We start from the raw sequence: 18581 nt of genomic DNA, 5'->3' as shown, positions 1-18581 counted from the left end.
TAACCAACACACCTGGTGGTGAAATCGTGAAGTGCAACAAATTGTGAAATTGAAAAAGAATACCTATAAGATCTGGCTAGAGACAAGAAACTGATGCTTATGAACGATGCTGAAATCTGTAACAAAAGCAAAGGTTGCCTGAGCCAAGGCTAAGAAGCTTTGGCTGAGGCAACAGATATATGATCAGCTGGACACATCGGAAGGCGAGAAACAAATACAACGCCTTCCTCGGGCGGGCCAACGTTCTATACGAAACCTAGGACAAATTATGAACATTAAAGATGAAAACGGAAAGATGTTGCAAACACTAAAAGATATATTACATCGTTGGCGAAACTACTTTCATAAGATCAGTAATGAAGAGTTCCCACAACCATCATTGCAAACAGCCACAGAAGTCCTTCGACCTGTGCCCCTTATCAGCACTAATGAAGTGCATGCTGCAGTCCATCAAATAAAAAAACAACAACGCCAATGGCCCAGGTAATGTACCAGCTGAATTGTAGAAGCTCTTCAGACCACAAGGAGCGCAATGGCTGATATTGCTGTTTAACAAGATCATAAATGAAAAGAAAATGAAATACCATCAACCTGGTTAACCAGCATACCGATTCTCATCTGGAAAGGCAAGGGGGGTGGTATTGGTGACTGCTCAAACTTCAGACCAATTCGGTTACTTTGCCATAGAATGAAGCCTTTCGAAGCGATACTCAACGCACACCTTAGAGTCATCGTTGAACCCCCCTCACCAACTCAGTGTGGATTTATTAAAAATTGTGGAGCAACAGATGCGATCTATGCCATTTGGCTCTTAATGAAGAAACATCTAGAAAAGAAGAGAAAACATACACATGCCGTTCTTAGATCTGGAAATGGCGTTCGACAGTATACCACATGATGTCATCTGGATTGCATTGAGGACACATTATGTATCCGAAGCCTATGCGCAATGCAGAAAAATGCTATAACAAAATATCACCATCACAGTACGCTGAGCAGCAGGAAAATCTGACATCTTACAAATAAATGTAGGATTCAGGTAGAAAAAAGACTCACCACGGGATGTGCCCTCTCACCCCTGCTCTTCATCCTCTGTATGGACACTGTAACCAAATTTATTCAGAAGTCACATCCCTGGACACTCTTATATGCCAATGACGTAATACGTAGCACAACGTCATGGAAAAATCCGCTGATATGAGTTTCGAATAAAACTTAAACTCAGGAAGACAGAATGCATGAAAGGAGGTGACCAAACCGACGATACGCTTACATCAGATGGCGTGGAGCTGAAAAAATGCACCCGGTTCAAATACTAGTAGCCAGCATTAACTCAAATGACAATACAACAACAGATGCTGAAGTAAGAGCCAACGCTGCCTGGATGAATTGGTTGAAAGTTACCAGAGTATTTGTGATAAGGAGATCTCACTATACTTAAAATCAAAGAACTATAGAATATTTGATTTTAAGATCTTTCTTGATGGCCAGCGGAATGCTGGTTAACAACAAAGAAACACGAGCAAATCTTCCAGACAATAAAAATGAGAATACTGAGATTGACAGCTGACGTCATCAGGTTCGACCGTTATATCAAAAACTGGTATACTTAATCATAGCACGCCTATGATGGTATGGCTGCATGCTACTCAACAATGAAAACTCTTTGACAAAACGAGCCATGAGGATTAATGTCGAAGGTCAACGACCAGGAGGCCTACGAAAGACACGCTTGGATGCGCACAGCAAATGTCACCAATATAATTCCTAGAGACTGCGCAAGATGGAGGAAGCAGTGCACACGAGCGGACACTGCCTTAAAGCGGGACAAACGCTAGGAAGAAGAAGATGATGATCGTGATGCTGGGCTATTGTTGACTTGTTCTGATGCATTGACATTCTGAAGTTACTGCATTAGCAGTGCTTTGCTAACAAGAGATGACTCAGTATGTATGTAACAATTGCGTCTGATAATAAAAAAATTACATTCTTCCACATTAGCCTATACAGTCCATTCGATGTGTGATTCTCGGGTATAGCTTGTATTCTCTGTGTGACAAAAAAAAAACCTCGTACATGTGTCAGTTCTCCTAATTTGTTGTTTTGCTATGTGTGTGTGGGGAGTACATCCCGAAGAAAAAGCAGAGACCATTTACAAAGATAATTATGGAAGCCTAGGAACGTTATTTCAGTTGTAAGATAAGGGACCAAGATGAAAGCTGCAGGTGCGTTGTGCACGTTTTGTGGTTAATCTGCGGGATTTGCTAAATGTAACCGAAACGTGCATGCCATTTGCTGTTCCAATGAGATGGTAGGAGCCAACCAATCATTTTAATGACTGTTATTTCTGCCTTACAGAAATTTCAGGAAGTTCGTTAAAAAAATAAGAAGAAACATGTGTATCCAAATTTTGCATCTACTTTCAGACCAGTACCTCATTCTGTGGATTTACCACAACCCAACACCTGTATACATTGAGAGAAGTGGTCAAGAAACAGAGGAAATATTTGATAAAGAACAATTTCGGAGTCAACAATGATCCACACTTAAACACCAAAGAAGAATTTAATGATCTTGTAAGACATCATTCAAAGTTTAAACTTTAAACTTATAAAGGATCAAGCAGAAATGTTAGTTTTTGTTGATATGCTGTGCTGATCTTAAATTCTTTGCATTTTGCTTGGCTTACAAATAAGATACACGAAGTTCTGTTGTTTTCTCTGTGAATGAGACAGCAGGACCAGTAATAATCATTATGTTGTTAAACAGTGGCCTTTATGTAGACATTTTGCATTTGGAGAAAAGAATATTAAACATGCACCACTGGTATAGATAGAAAAAAAAAATCAATGGACTTATGAACAACTTTGTGAACGCAATGAATTAGAATGAACCAGGGTTTCAGTCTTTGGAAGAAAATTTCCCAAATATAAGTGATGCAGACGAAAAGGGAGGCATTTTCATTTGACCAGAACTTAGAATTTTTATGAAAGAACCGAATTTTGAACAAGTTCTAAACCAGGAAGAAGCCAATGCATGGACTCGTTTTGAGTTAGTTGCAGAAAAGAAAACGTTTTGGGAAATCACAAATCTTCCGATTACAAAGAAATCGTTTCTTCTATGCTCAAAGCATGACATTAGATTCAAGATGACTCTTACAGTACACTTTCTAGACTCACGTCTAGACTTGTTCCCAGAAAATTTCAGCTCCGTAAGCGATTAACACAGCGAGAGCGTTCATTAACTGATTATGAGGCTGGAAGGCAAGTATAAGGGAAGTGGAGTCTTGATATGTTAGCCTAAATTCAGTTGTGGTATGTGAACTGATTTCTACTGGAGCCTGAAACGGGTAACACCAAGTTCCTCTTATAAGCGGAAGGCATTAGGAGAATAAGTCTAGTCGGTTTTCATTATGTATCGTTACATATGGTCAGATCAATCTGTATTTGTATGATTTAATCATGCCGCTTAGAGATCTGACTGATAAATAATATTGCGGACAACAGGTGGGTAGAATTCAGTTCACTCAAAATCACCTCCCATTTTCCAATTTCATCTACAACATTTTGGGTTATCACATACTGGCCAGTAAATTCGAAACGTTTATTAAATACCCTGTTGGACTTCTTTTAATGCCATGTTAGACAGATCATCTTCAATTTCCTGTTCATAGTTCGGTGAAATATAGGTTGGAAACAGCCTACGTTAAATTTCTCCATCAAAGAACTCTCTATAACTCATATAGAGAGAGACAGAGAGTTCTTTGTCAAAGCGAACCTTCTCATTCCTGACAGAGTGTTTTAGGACCTCAGTTGTACCTCTTAGAAAAGAAATGTAGGTTATTTTTCCATTGAGTAAACACCAGGAATATCTCCTCTCTTGAGAAACGGTTGCCGCTGTTGTTTTCAAGAAAGTGAGTGCAGCAAGGTGGGCACCCGCAATCAGTCCTTTATCGAAATCCAAAAGGCAGTTTGTTTTTACTGTTTGTATTCAACATTGTTGACTACTGCTGGCCGGCAGTATTCTTAAATAATATCTAATACACGTGGAGAAGCACGTGACCAGGTATTTTGATGTACGAAGCGAAATTGACGTTCGCAGATATTTGCATAAAATATTTTAATTCAGTGGCGGTATGCCCATTCTTTGCCTGTATACTGTGTACAAAGAATGAAAAAATAAAAGAGTACTCACCAGGTTCTCTGGCGGCAATATCTGATAGAATACCTGAAACAAAATAAATAAAAATTCAGAATGAAATTTCACTTTTTTTTTTCTCTTTGCAAAAGAAAATCAAAAAAAAAAGATACTTCATCATCTGCATCAATTACAATGTAAAATTTGTTATATACGTGTATTTTATTGATAATCGCATAGATATAGGTAATAAGAGCAACCATAATGTTTGAATATACTATACATAGCATCCATTGAATTATTAGTTTTATTTAATTACCTGTTGTACCTCTTTTAATACAGTCTCAAACCGATTCCCTTGAATTTGATGGGTGTAGTTCAGTGCATATTGGTTGAGAGAAATAGTCTTCAATAAATGCTTGACTCAGCTAACGTACACGGGAAGTTTTGTTTGTCTGTACATCCCTTCTCAGAACGATCTCGTTCCTCACTGTCTGTTTTAGGACCACAGTAAACCTCTTAACCGAGCCATGAGGATTAATCTTTCACTGATTAAACACCCGGCATATTTCACCGGTTGAGAAACACGTCAACTCCTTTGTTTACAAAGCTGACCCTCCAGCCAGACGTGCACCCACAATACAGTATTTATCGAACTCCGAAAAATCCTTTATTTTTGCCATTGGGATTAACGTTTTTAACGTTTTTAACGTTAATATATATATATATATATAGCGTACCGTAGATTCGAAACTCGCAATGGGCATGGATGTTTGTAATTGTTTTTAGGTGAGAGATGAATTTCTTCGTCGGATGTGAGATCACAGCACTGCTTATTGGAGGCCTGAAGTGACTTGAGTGGCTTCCATGTTTGGTCTCTAGAACAGGATTTACGGACGAGGTTAAAATGAATAAAAATTACAACGAAAGCTAAATAAAATGGATTTCCTCTTATTGTTTGAAATATAATATCGTTTACGGTGTTGATTTACCTACTAAAAATAAGTCTCGATTATTACAATTGCTGATTTTTTCCATTTCTGAAATCTCAGATCTTTAGTAATATACATAGTAATTCTCGTTAGAATATATATCCCATTCTGAATGAAACAAAATTTAATTTCTTTTGAATATCAACGTTTTGAATTTTGCAAGTCAATTACTTCTTTCACAAAAGAACGGAATAAATTGTACTTATCCGTTTTCAGGGTGACTATATCTGCTTGAGGTACTTGAAACTGAACAAATAAAAATTTAAAATTTAAAATTTTCACTGTATACTTTTGCTTTGTATAAAAGAAAAGAAAACAGAAAACACACTTTAACTTGTTCCCATTAGTTACAATATAATAACAGCTATGTATGTCATTGATAATACTCTAAGCATGGATATTAATAGAAGGCATAAAGTTTGTAATATACTATACATACTGGCCACTGAATTAGAAGCATTTACTTCGTACCATGTTCACCCTCTTCTTCTGTTAGTCCGAACCTCTTAAATTTGCTGTTCACATTTCGATGTGATATCGGTCAGGATAGCCTCATTAAATTCTTCTACCAGTTCTTCCACACAAGAATGTCTGTTTGCCGTAGAAGGCTTCTGAGATGATGGGTATATCTCATTCCTGACAGACTGAATTAGGACCGGACCTCAGTTACACGTCTTATACAAGCAATATCGATGGATTTTTTTTTACTTTCGTTAAGCACCAGGGATATCTCACCTTTTGAAAAACCAGTCAGCTCTTCTATTTTCAAAATCGTGGCTTCGAACAGAAGGGCACCCACAAAAAGCTTTTTTTTTTCAAATTCAAAAGATACCAGTACCCTGTGGAGTACCACAGGGAGCTGTACTCTCCCCAATTCTATTCAACATTTACACACGATATTAATCAGCTACCACTCAAATATCCATCCATAATAACAAGCATAGCCCAAACAAATATGCAACATGACATAAATCTGATCATAGACTGGCTCACGAAAAACTCCATACACCTAAACTCAGAAAAGACAAAATTAATGATATTCAGAAATCCACTGACTCGACCAGTTGATAACAAATATATAACCATCCCACATCCACTTTCCAACATAAAAAACACAAAGAACAGGAAAGCCACTACAATCACTCAGGTTGAAACAATACGATACCTTGGAATTTACTTCGATGCAGATATGAACTGGAATAGCCACATAAACCATCTACACAACAAACTCCGAACAATAAGTGGCAAATTCTACAGGTTAAAAGACATAGTTCCCATACACCTAAAAACACTAATATACAAAGTACTATGCCAAAATATACTAAGATACGCTATAACAACGTATGCTTTCTGTGCACCCTACAAATTAAATAGATTAATGTCGCTACAGTACAAAATGACAAAACTGATCTTTTGGGAACAAAGAGAAAATAACGACCTTATATACATTGCAATGTCAGAACACAAAATACTGACAGCAAAACATTTATGTCACTATGCAGCTTTGCTAAAACATTATTTCGCTGCCAACTACAGGACAGTTAGAAATACATACCGTATAACAAGACCTCAGACTACTAATTATATCACAAATAAATACAATAATCACTACGGAAAGGCCACGCGTAACTTCTACATCCCAGACATGATAAACAAATTACCTTTTGAATACAGAAACTTTATAAACTACAATAGCCTGAAAAGAGCTCTAAGGTCATACTATGAACAAGAAACACGCATCCAAAATACCATACAAACTTAATAAAACACAATATATTCGTTCAGGCTTCCAGTTCAGCGACGCATCAATACATTCCAAGTTATTGTGTATATGGGGGGGGGGGGGGTGCGCGCACGCGAATTTCTCAATCACAGATTTCGTAGCTTCCCAACACAGCAAAAAAAAAAAAACAGTACATAATAACCAACTGGTGTCATCCTCAGATAAGCTTACATATAAGCTTCGAGGATGAAAGCAAAGAAATTAGTTATCATACAAGATGTATCATATGTAACCAAATGCATGTAATGTACGTATCACATGAAAACCAATGTATGTAATGTATGTATTATATGTAAACAAATGTACTTAATGTATCATATATAATCAAGTGAATGTAATATATATAATAATTGTAACAAATGTGTGCAATGTAATCAAAAAAATTCTTTTAAATGTAAAATATATATATATATATTTTTTTTTATAGTTATATATATATACTGTATATATATATTTTTTTTTATAGTTATTCGGAAATTGAAAGGGATCCAACAAGAGAAATACAGAATAGAACCAATAATCTCCTACAAAAGACCAAAGAAATCCCACGAAATACACGGCTTTCCATCCGTTCTTTACACCCACTCATTCCAAGGTTATATGGTCTCCCTAAGGTACACAAAGAAAACTATCCTATGAGACCTACAGTAGATAGCACTGACTCACCCACATACAGGTTATCCAAATATCTGACGTCATCGTTAAAAGCATTTGCGGGAAAATCTTCTTCTTATATTAAAAACTCAACAGATTTTGTCTCTAAAATAAAGGACTTAAAACTAAAATCTTCTGACATCATGGTGAACTTTCACGTGGTAGCACTCTTTACCAACATTCCGACACAGGACGTTCTCCATATTTTAAAGAACAAGATTTCAAATAAAATGTTCTCTCTGCTATCTCACTGTGTAAACTCTGGCTATTTTGAATTCGAAGGTAAACTATATAAACATGTCAAAGGATTAGCTATGGAAAGCCCCCTCTCTTCTGTATTAGCCAACATTTTTTCGAGGATTTTGAACAAAAGGCAATCTCCTCTTTTAGTTTAAAATCAAGAATTTGGCTTAGATATGTGGACGATATATTCCTCATATGGGAGCATGGTATTGAGAATCTTCACAGGTTTCTCAACCACTTAAATAACCTCCATCAGGATATAAAATTGACCATGGAGATTGAAGAAAATAGTTCCATCTCTTTCCTAGATGTTAAACTCACCAAGACGCCTGAATCAATAAAAGTCTCTATATTTAGAAAGCCAACACACACGGACAGATATTTGCATGCGTCCTCACATCACCATCCAGCGCAAAAGTTGGGTATTATATCAACTCTAGCGAATCGTGCAAGATCTGTATTGTCAGATGAAGAAGAACTAAAAAAGAACTACAACATCTTAAATGGACCTTTAAAAACAATGGTTACGCTTTAAAAAGTATTAACAACCAATTATCCCACCATCAACATAGCAACGTAGAGACACAGGACGACTCCAAAGGTCATTTCGTCTTGCCATATATCAGCACACTATCCAAAAAGCTGAGCAGAATCCTAAAGAAGTTTAACATACAAACGTGCTTCTCGCCTCTGCCAAAAATAAGATCACATTTCAACAACTATAAACAATCTCACAACCTACTACAATTCCCAGGTGTATACAAGGTCACATGTGAGTGAGGAAAGCCTTACTATGGACAAACGGAAAAATCTATCCTACTACGACTCGAGGAGCACCAGAGAGACATTACTTATAAGAGAACCAGAGCAACTGCTCTGTCGGGCCATGTCCTGTTTTCAATAAACACGAACAACGAAAGCCACCAACATGAGATTAATTGGACATCAACTTCAAACCTACACATTTGCCATGATGAGGTGGAACGCCGCATTTTGGAGTCAAAAGAAATCACCTTGGATCCGCTTCATATGAACAATAATCTCAGCTATAATTTGCCTGACTCTTTCAGCTGTATTATCAGATACTGGAGATCACGTGGTTCCACACACGCACAAGTATACAACAATAGAACTTTAACAAGGACTATACCTAAGGTTCATAATAACTGTAATTCACAGTCAAATATTATAACTTTATAGTTGTATAGCTTTAGAGTGTCTCAATGTTATTTTCAGTGTCTTTTAATATCTTTCTATGTTCTTAACGCCTGATGAAGTCAATCGCGACGAAACATGTTGCGTTTTCAAATAAATCTCATTTTGTTATAATTCTCGGTTTATATATATATAAACCTGACATTATATATATAGACTATATATATATATATAGACATCTTTCAGGATATATATATATATATATATATATATATCCTGTAAGATGAAGCATTCAAAAACACCTCTGGCAACGTATTCCACCCATTTACAACCCTCCAATCAAAAGAGCTAGCCCTAGCACCCTTGTTAACCACACTCTTACACAATCTCCAGGGATGACCCCTCGTTCTCTCCCTTCCTGCGCTGGTCTTAAAAAGGTTATCAGTATTAATCCTATAAACCCTTTTAATAATTTATATGCCTCTATCATATCTCCTCTTCTACGTCTATCAACTAGTTTTTGAAGCCCACAGACCTTCAATCTATCCTCGTAGGAGACATTTTTGCATTCATGCAACAATTTTTGTAACGCCTCCTCTGAAGCCTCTCCACCATTTCCATATCACCAAGAAATCCTGGTAAACAGATCTGTGCACAGTAGTCCAAATGAGGTCTTATTAATGCTTTATAAAGTGGGACAATCACTTCCTTATCCCTGCTTGTCAGTGTGTTCCTCAATAACCATGTAATCTGATATGAAGTTTTGGCAACCTTTGCAATATGCCCTCGAAACATAAGTTCTCTGTCCACAGTAATTCCCAAGTTCCTATCGTCATCAACCTTCTGCAGTTCAGTTCAGTTCCATCAATATAGTAAACAGCATGTAATCTCATCCTTCCGAAGTGCATCACCTTACAGTTGGCCACATTAAACTGGCAGCCATTTAATTTAGCCCAAACCATCAGCCTGTTTAAGTTATCCTGTAAGATATCCACATCATTTGAATTAACTATCGCTCTTCCCAGTTTTGCATTATCAGAAAACAAGTGGATATCTCCTTTCAAAATATTCGCAATATCATTGATGTACAAATTAAATAATAGAGGACCAAGCACTGAGACCTGAGGCACACCACTAGTCACTTGCCTTCTACTGGACTCCGCTCCAACATAAACCGCTCTATGATATCTATCCACTAGCCACCCTCTAATCCAAATCACTAGCCTCGGATCCCTACCCATTTGCTCCAATTTATGCAACACAGTTCCATGCGGAATCTTGTCAAATGCCTTTGCAAAGTCCAACAGGATCACTGAAAAAGTCCTTTCTTTTCTTTTAGTGTTACACGGTGATCAGCATTCATTTTTGATATTATGGATTCCACAGCCGTGTTAAAATACCTCTTTTTTTATTATCCCGACGTTTTTTCGATCTTCGTATTAAGATCATCATCTAGAGCATACATAAATATACAAGACAAGCTGCGTTACATTTCAAACCGTAAGCTAGAGAAACAATGATTTGATCACATGCTACTTACTGGCATGACCTCTAGTGGAAAAAAAATTACATCAAGCTAGATTTAATTTATGATTATATGAATAAACATTCTTGCTTATAGATAGTTTTCCTTCCAGTAACAGTGATGTCCTATTTCTATTATTACATTTGTTATTTTTGATTTAAAAAAAAATTATAAATTACAACATGAATAAACATTCTTCTATATAGAATTTTTTCTTTAATAGTGCTGTCCTATTTTTTAGTTTTAAAGTTGTTATTTTAGATTTAGGATCCTGGATTTTCCTGCAATAAGCCCTTTATTGCTCTCCAAATGATCCTTTATTTTCATCAACTGTACTAACCAATATTGACAATTACTTACCAGTATTATTCTTAAATTTTTGACTACTACAAGTGAATAAGTATTTTGAATATAACCTGCGTAAGGGAGGTTTACGTTCATTTTTAGGTGGTGAACACCCACGAAAGGTTATTACTAAATCTGTAATAGATTTGTACTGTCGGTAACCAAGTTTTTTTTTTTTTTTCATTTTTGTCAATTGTATATATTATTTGGAATTTTTTATTTATTTTATTTATTTTTACATAGCAGGACACTTCTTTAGAGACCAGACATGGAACTTCTTAGCCATTTAAGGCCTCCAATAATCGGGGAATTTGTCTCACACAAGGCAATGAATTTCATCTTCCACCTAAAGACAATCACAAACATCCATGCACATAAGAGATTCGAACCCATGACCTGTTAGTTGGAGAGCTGGGACACTAACCAGGCCGGCTTAAAAGTTTCTAATTCATCTGCATAAAAGTTCCTAATTCAATGGTGTGTATGTGTGTATCCATTATCTGTATACTGTGCTGTGCTAGTTCAGGATATAGGTGCAACAGCGCTTTCATGACTATTAAATTTCAGTGAAAATTTATTTCGTTTATTTCGTTTTTTATTATTATTTATTTACTTGCGTCAGATTTTTTCAAAAATTCCCATTCAAAAAGGAACAAAGTCAAATTTCTTCTTTTGAATCTCAACATTTGGAATTTTTCATGTTAATTCCTTGTTCCACAAAAACGATAAAATGAGAATCGAAAGAAAGAAAGAAAGAAAGAAAGAAAGAAAGAAAAGGGTAAATACGAAGATCTGTGGTTGTCATATCTGCTTATGTATCTAAAGCTCAACAAATAAAAATGGAGAATGAAAAAGTTATAAATTTTCTTCTTTATCATGTTTCCATCAGATTAATATTTAATATAGCAATAGTTATGTATGTCATTTGTGTCCGGACAATTCATCGCGGAGAAAATTCATAGGGAGGAAAATTCATCGCTGTAAAATTTATCGTGTGAAAATTAATCGCACGAAGATATATCGCAGCAAAATTCTTCCCGAGAAAATTTGAAATCCAATTGTCAAATCATTTCTATATATGAAAACAAAAAGAAATAATTTATGTATTATTTATTATTTCGATGATGATTATATTTAGTTCTGAAATTTATTATTCCGCATAAAGTTATTAATATTCCTATAATTAAGATACAACGAGCCTGTAGTATCTTAGATACCACGGGCTCTTTAGATGGATTTTTGATTTTTACAAAACTGAGGTAAGGTGGTTAGTGAGAAAGGGCACCATATTTAAGAATATTTAGGGATAATAGGTATTTCAATCTAACACTTATAATTAACTATTTACATATTCCTATTATTCCTGGTGAACTATTCTTATTATTTATAGTTAGAAGTTATTAGGGAGAATAAAATATTTAAGAATAGTTAGGGAGATAGGGCACAATATTCAAGAATATTTTTTCTTCTAACCGTTCGCTATTTTTTTCTGTTCTGCGCATTTAGCCATCCATCAATGTGGGATATATTTTTATCTGTACTAATTCAGAAGGTGAAGTGTTTCAGTTATTGAATACACGTATAAATGACTCCACTTTTCCTGAATAGGAAAGACTTGTAGTACGTTGCTATCGTTTGCAGAGCTAGTTTAAGATCATAGGTGCAATTTTAAGTAATTATATTAAAGAAAATGATAATAAAACTGGAATACAAGAGTTTAGCGAGATTCAACATAACAATCTGAATGGCAATTAAGACTAGTAAGGTAAAGCCTAGTAATGAAACTAGTCTTATAGTCAGTAAAGAAGACTAAGTTTTATATTTAGTCTTCTCTACTGAAAAAAAAAAATACATAGATTCATGCTCTCGAAGTGAAATATGTACGTAATTAATTATTTCCTTTGTGCACCTTTCAAAAATAAACCGTAATCAGAAATATCATGGCGTTAACTGCCGACTACATAGCGTACCGTAGATTCGAAACTCGCAATGGGCATGGATGTTTGTAATTGTTTTTAGGTGAGAGATGAATTTCTTCGTCGGATGTGAGATCACAGCACTGCTTATTGGAGGCCTGAAGTGACTTGAGTGGCTTCCATGTTTGGTCTCTAGAGCAGGATTTACGGACGAGGTTAAAATGAATAAAAATTACAACGAAAGCTAAATAAAATGGATTTATTTCCTCTTATTGTTTGAAATATAATATCGTTTACGGTGTTAATTTACCTACTAAAAATAAGTCTCGATTATTACAATTGCTGATTTTTGCCATTTCTGAAATTTCAGATCTTTAGTAATATACATAATAATTCTTGTTAGATATCAACAGAGTAATCATTAGATATATATGCAGGAAAAAATGGAGTAATTTTCAAAATACACGTGTATTCAATAAATGAAACACCTCTTCTGAATAATTCAGATAATAGGTGTGTGTGTGTGTGTGTGTGTGTGTGTGTGTGTGTGTGTGTGTGTGTGTGTGTGTGTGTGTGTGTGTGTGTGTGTGTGTGTGTGTGTGTGTGTGTGTGTGTGTGTGTGTGTGTGTGTGTGTGTGTGTGTGTGTGTGTGCATCAAATTAATCAAATGGTTCTATATATATATATAGACACCCATCCTAACGATGAGCGTAGATATCCTACCGGGTATACTTTCCACAAGTGTACGATAGTGATGAATGTGAATTTTGGACCATTTTTTCTGTGGGGCATGTAATGGGGTCCCGAATTGTTGTGGGGTGAACGTCCCTTGTCCGTACCAGATGCTCCACTTCATTCCACAGATGTCTAATAGGGTTGAGATCAGCACTTTGTGGAGGTCAGTCAAGTGTGGTGGGCATCATGTCCACAAACCACGCAGTTACAGTAGCAACATTATGACATAACACAAGGTGCATTTTAGTGCATAAAAGAGACAACGGTGAATTCCACAGAATCGCCACAAAGTAGGAAGCATTCCATACTCTCAAATGTTCAGATACCGCTCGGAAATCAATGTACATGGCATTACAAGTAAAGGTCCGAGGTTCAACCAAGAAAAATAGTGTCATACCATCACACCACCATTTCAGAAGTTAACAGACTGCGATACGCACTCAAGTAAGAGACGTTCACCGGGAATCAGAAACACCCACACCCGTTCATCTGCTCGGTAGGATGGGGAGGGGGTGTAAGGTGTACAGTGGGAAGCGGTAGCTGTTCGAGCTACCGTTTCCCACTGTACACGTTCTTTGCACAACTGAAGACGACTGTGCATATTGATTCGGCTAATGTAGAGCTTTCATATTGTGGTCCTACCATTGAAACCCATATTGTTAGGCTCGGTTCTAAATGTTTTTGTACAGATTGGTTTTCCAGTCGATGCTCGGAACTCCCGATATCCGCATGCAGCGTGTCAGCTGATGAATGGCCGCGTTTTTACACATTAGCCTTCGTCGCACCACCCTACAACCAAGTTCATTGAGTGTGGTTAGTCATACACTTCGGGTAGCACTTGCAGTTGAGTCTCTGCGTCGGCAACTCAGTATGGCATCACTGATTCTTTATCTGCAATGGCCCAATTTGTCAACAATTTTCCAAATAAATAAGTCTGCAGCATGCTATCCTATCACAACGCCTCTTTCAAACTCAGTCATTTTCCTTCTCTCAGCCATTTCACCAGGACACAGGTGCACTGACTTCAGAGAATCATATTCCACCAAATTATACAGGTTTCGAATATGTGATTCGTTACATGTCAAGATTCACCTTGTCCATGGGGTGTCCACTGACTTCTTTCCGACTTTTTGTGTGTGTGTGTGCGCGCGCGTGCATGCGTGTTGGTTCTAATTTGACTGCTATTATAAAATAGCATTTTTCATGTATATATTTCCTGAATAGACTGTAAAAGCTGGTTCCGTATATTTAGATCGGTTAATATTTTAAATACTTCTTTTGTTTGTTAATTTTATCAAAGGATTTTCATAATCAATGGAGGGGTTACATGTATTAATTATTGAATGGACCAAACGATATTCAACTGAAACACATATACCATTTAGTGCTTATATACCATTCTCCCGGAAATCTCCAGATCCAAACACGACCATCAGAGGGAATCATGTGGAAGCGTTATTCGCTGCTTCACTGGACGATTTTCCAATCATCTACATTCAAGGAACGGTGTGAAAGACTCCACTTCAAACGTCATTTCGCGTTGAGAGGGGTGATGTTTGTGTTGTTCGCATCAGTTATGCGCGGTAACCTAAAGCATGCAGTTCTCTGCAGACAGGTATTCTGTAAAATGGTTTATGTTTTTATTTTTTTCTTATGTTATTGTTTCTTATGTTATTTCGCCTTTGTAAAATATCTTAATTCTTGGTTCATGTAATATATTATATTCTCTTATCGTTATCTTTATTACACTTTATCCTTATCCGTTACCTATCTATATAGTCAGGTAATCTTAACTCCCTTTATCTACTTTCTGTATGTTATTCTTATACTTGAGATTGCTAGACATTTATTTGATTATTCCGGACTGCGCCACTAAAAATCTCTAATTTAGCATAAGAAATTATTTATACTTCCAGTAAAATTCCTCTATACAGCTAATTACTGTCGTGTCTAATTCTTAACTTAAATTTCGTACCAAGGTTTAATTTCTTCCTCGCTTACAGGATCGGATTTTTATTTGAGAACAGTGATGTTGTTAAAAAGATCAGACGACATTTCGCATAATTAAAACAAACATATTTATTCACACTAAGACAGTAATACAATGTATATATTAAAATGATGTTACTTTCATCTCCTCTCAAAGCAATGCATCAACATTCAAACATCAGAATAGGGCATATCTTAGGCATGTTATAAACATCAAAGACGTAAATCATCAAACAATTAATTCTACATATATCAAATAACTATCACCCCATTTACAACCTAAGAATTATCATGCTTTGATTAATGAAATTTCCAATTTTTACTTTCACAAGAAAATTGTAAAACTCACTTAGCAATCAACTTCTCACACCATTACAAATCTAAATTCTATAATTTTCTTATCAATCCCTCAAAATCATTCAATACATTACAACGTAAGCTTCAACTTTCATTAATATGTTTTCGATTATTCTAATAAAATAGATTCACTCTATGCTAATAAGTTTTTAACCTATTGCATCTTTCAGTTCTAAGAATTCTGTCTATCCAAAACAGTCCTTCACATCGTATATAAGGAAAATTTCAACAAAAAAATTTCAACTCACATTAATTCTTTCATAGGCACAATTCCACTTAGGCGTATCTTCTCTTCGAGTTTATTCTGGGTCCCCCTCTATACTAGGGCTTGTTCTATCACTATAGATGCTTCATGGAAACCGTGTTCTCCTCTGGAATTTCTCGCGGGGCTGGAGCTCGATCTTTTGGCGTTGTAGGCACTAGGATGTACGATCTGACAGTCAAAAGCCTTGTCATCCTGGTCCTGAGCTGCTACTTGCTCTATAAGGTTTTCGCCTTCGGTTACCCTCTATGAATTCATCCGGGATTCCATGGATCGTCTTCCCCCCTCTTTTCCTGGCGTCAAGACTGCTGATGCACGATGCCGATGCACGCTAGTCGATTCACCTTAGTCGATCTCTCTCAATCCATTGCTGATCTTTTTATTTCCCTCTTCTGGGAGCCTACTCGAAGTTTTTTAGACTCCAATTATTCCCGCGCAAACATTGAATTAAGGTCTGAGATCCCCGTAACTATCAGGTGCTAACTCCTTTCCTAGAACGCTCCTACTTCTATCTCCCTGAAGTGTAGTTTAATCCCTTTTTCAGAATAGCGTAACAGCTTCTGATCTATACTGCTCCCTTCTGCTGTCGACCTTGACGGCGGTGTCGGACTGCTTTGGTTACTATTCTACCCTATACCAAGTGATACATGAAATATATTTCCGAATTCTAAGGTGCCCGTAAAACTCTATTTTTAGATACTTGTTTAATTTTAGCATGTTCAATTCTTTTGGGCCTCTATGGAATAGTAATACAGAATGCCCATCTGTATTACTTTATAAGTAATACAGATGGGCATTCTGTATTACTTATGAAGATAATTCTAACATACTTCTGATCTCTAAGGGATTTTCTTTTGTATTACACATTCATACATTTTCTATCTACAGTATCATGTAAATTTTTCTGGGCTAATGTTATATGGGCTGGTATTATAATTTACATCTATTATATTCAAGTTTACAATTCTTTGAATTTCGGATGTGACTCCTGTAAATTCGATGCAATAAAACATTTGTAAGAATTATGATGCTGCTTCGAATTTTACAATACCTGCAGCATTTTCCAGGTTGTGTGCGCATTCCGCAGCTTGTGTCGTGTGAAATGGTCAACCATTCCAAGATAGAACTCCTCAATCTCGTTCAGAGCGGGTGAGTGGATCCCAAGGGCCTTTTTCCTGCTGTGATAACCCCCATCAACTTTCAATGTAAGAATGACATAAGCAATGGTAGATTTAAAAAACTTTCACTTTACCTATACACTCACTAATATAATATTGGTTAAAGAACTATATTTTGTATTTGGATTATCCTGGAAACATAATTCAAGATTAAAGGAATAAATATTTTTGTCATATTAGAAATTAAAATTCCTTCTTACCTGATATAAGAAAAGCAGCTTCAGTGCACATTACAATGAACCAATGAAAGTTCATAATTGCTCTTTTTCTATCAAATTATACGACAACTGCCAGAAAGTTTTCTACCAAACCTATTTTACTTCAGCATTCTCAGACTGTATCAAATCACTTAATGAGTACTAATTATATGAATATTAGTGTTTCTTTGGTTACTTGGAATGCTAGACGCCTTTCTTCCTGTTATTATGATACTAATGATTACTTTTGACGTCAAACACAACTAGAACTTCCGTTCTAACTATGCGGTTAAACACAAACACACGCACACATCCTCATCCTCCCAACATAGACCAAGTACAGCTGTCGTGAATATTTTAGATAATATTAAACCACAAGCATGCAAGATCACAGAGAAAATTAGAAATCTATCAATCTAATAAACCAAGTTACATTTGAACGATGATTTAGAAAATGTAATCCAACTTTTGCCTTCTCTGTGATATAAACATATGCTTCAGTATTTATCGTCAATTTAAAAGTAGACTAAAAATTAGTCATTCAGTTTGTTCGCCGATATTGCGTTGGTGAGGTTCAACACTTTACTAGAAATGCGCCATTTCTGCATCTCATGCAATCATTCATTAACTTCTATTGTTCACTCGCCAATCAGGGACAAGTAATTTAGCAATTTTATTTAATTTAATGTAGTAATTTTCTAATCCTTATTTATACTACGATAGGGAAATGAATACTTGAAAAGATAAAAAATATATAATCCATAAAGGTAACGTATAAAGAAACATTTTTACAGGCGTGTAGAAATAGAATTGGCTGAAACAGTATATCATTTTAATCAGAAGACTGCGCTCTTTTCAAGTTGCACATCGTCTTGCGATTGCTTTATTACACGCTGTCAGTGCTTTGGGTCAGATGATTTGCAATTTATAAGAATAAATGCTACTCATGCCAGTAATGTAATCTTCTTCTTCTACAGCTTCTCCCACTTAAGTGGGGTCACTGTTTGTTATGAGTCTCCTCCACACCTTCCTGTCTTGGGCTGTCACCACATCCAAGTTCTTCATCTTCAGGTCCTCTTCTACCAGCTCCCTCCATCTCTTCTTTGGCCGCCC

The 18581-nt window shown here is 36.1% G+C and overlaps 1 protein-coding gene across 2 annotated transcripts in view; it reads right to left on the bottom strand.

Annotated features, from left to right (window-relative positions):
- LOC150110330 (macrophage mannose receptor 1-like) overlaps positions 1 to 17646 on the bottom strand; it is a 123913-nt gene extending 106267 nt beyond the window's left edge. Inside the window, exons 1-2 of one of the 2 annotated variants that reach the window (XM_090392943.1) lie at positions 17472 to 17646; positions 4195 to 4227 (exon numbers count right to left, since the gene is read on the bottom strand). In XM_090392943.1, coding sequence (XP_090249069.1) covers positions 4195 to 4227; positions 17472 to 17526 — 88 coding nt within the window. In that variant the 5' untranslated portion in view covers positions 17527 to 17646. The remainder of the gene's footprint in view (positions 1 to 4194; positions 4228 to 17471) is intronic. The other variant, XM_090392939.1, reaches the window with a different exon arrangement.
- Between the last annotated feature and the right edge of the window lie 935 nt (positions 17647 to 18581).

The sequence above is a fragment of the Typopeltis vanoorti genome, chromosome 1, assembly GCF_054136105.1.
Source record: "Typopeltis vanoorti isolate ZY-2024b chromosome 1, IOZ_Tvanoo_1.0, whole genome shotgun sequence".
Classification (NCBI taxonomy): Eukaryota; Metazoa; Arthropoda; class Arachnida; order Uropygi; family Thelyphonidae; genus Typopeltis; species Typopeltis vanoorti.
The sequence above is the reverse complement of the archived record's forward strand: the minus strand, read 5'-3'. Positions and strand labels throughout refer to the sequence as shown.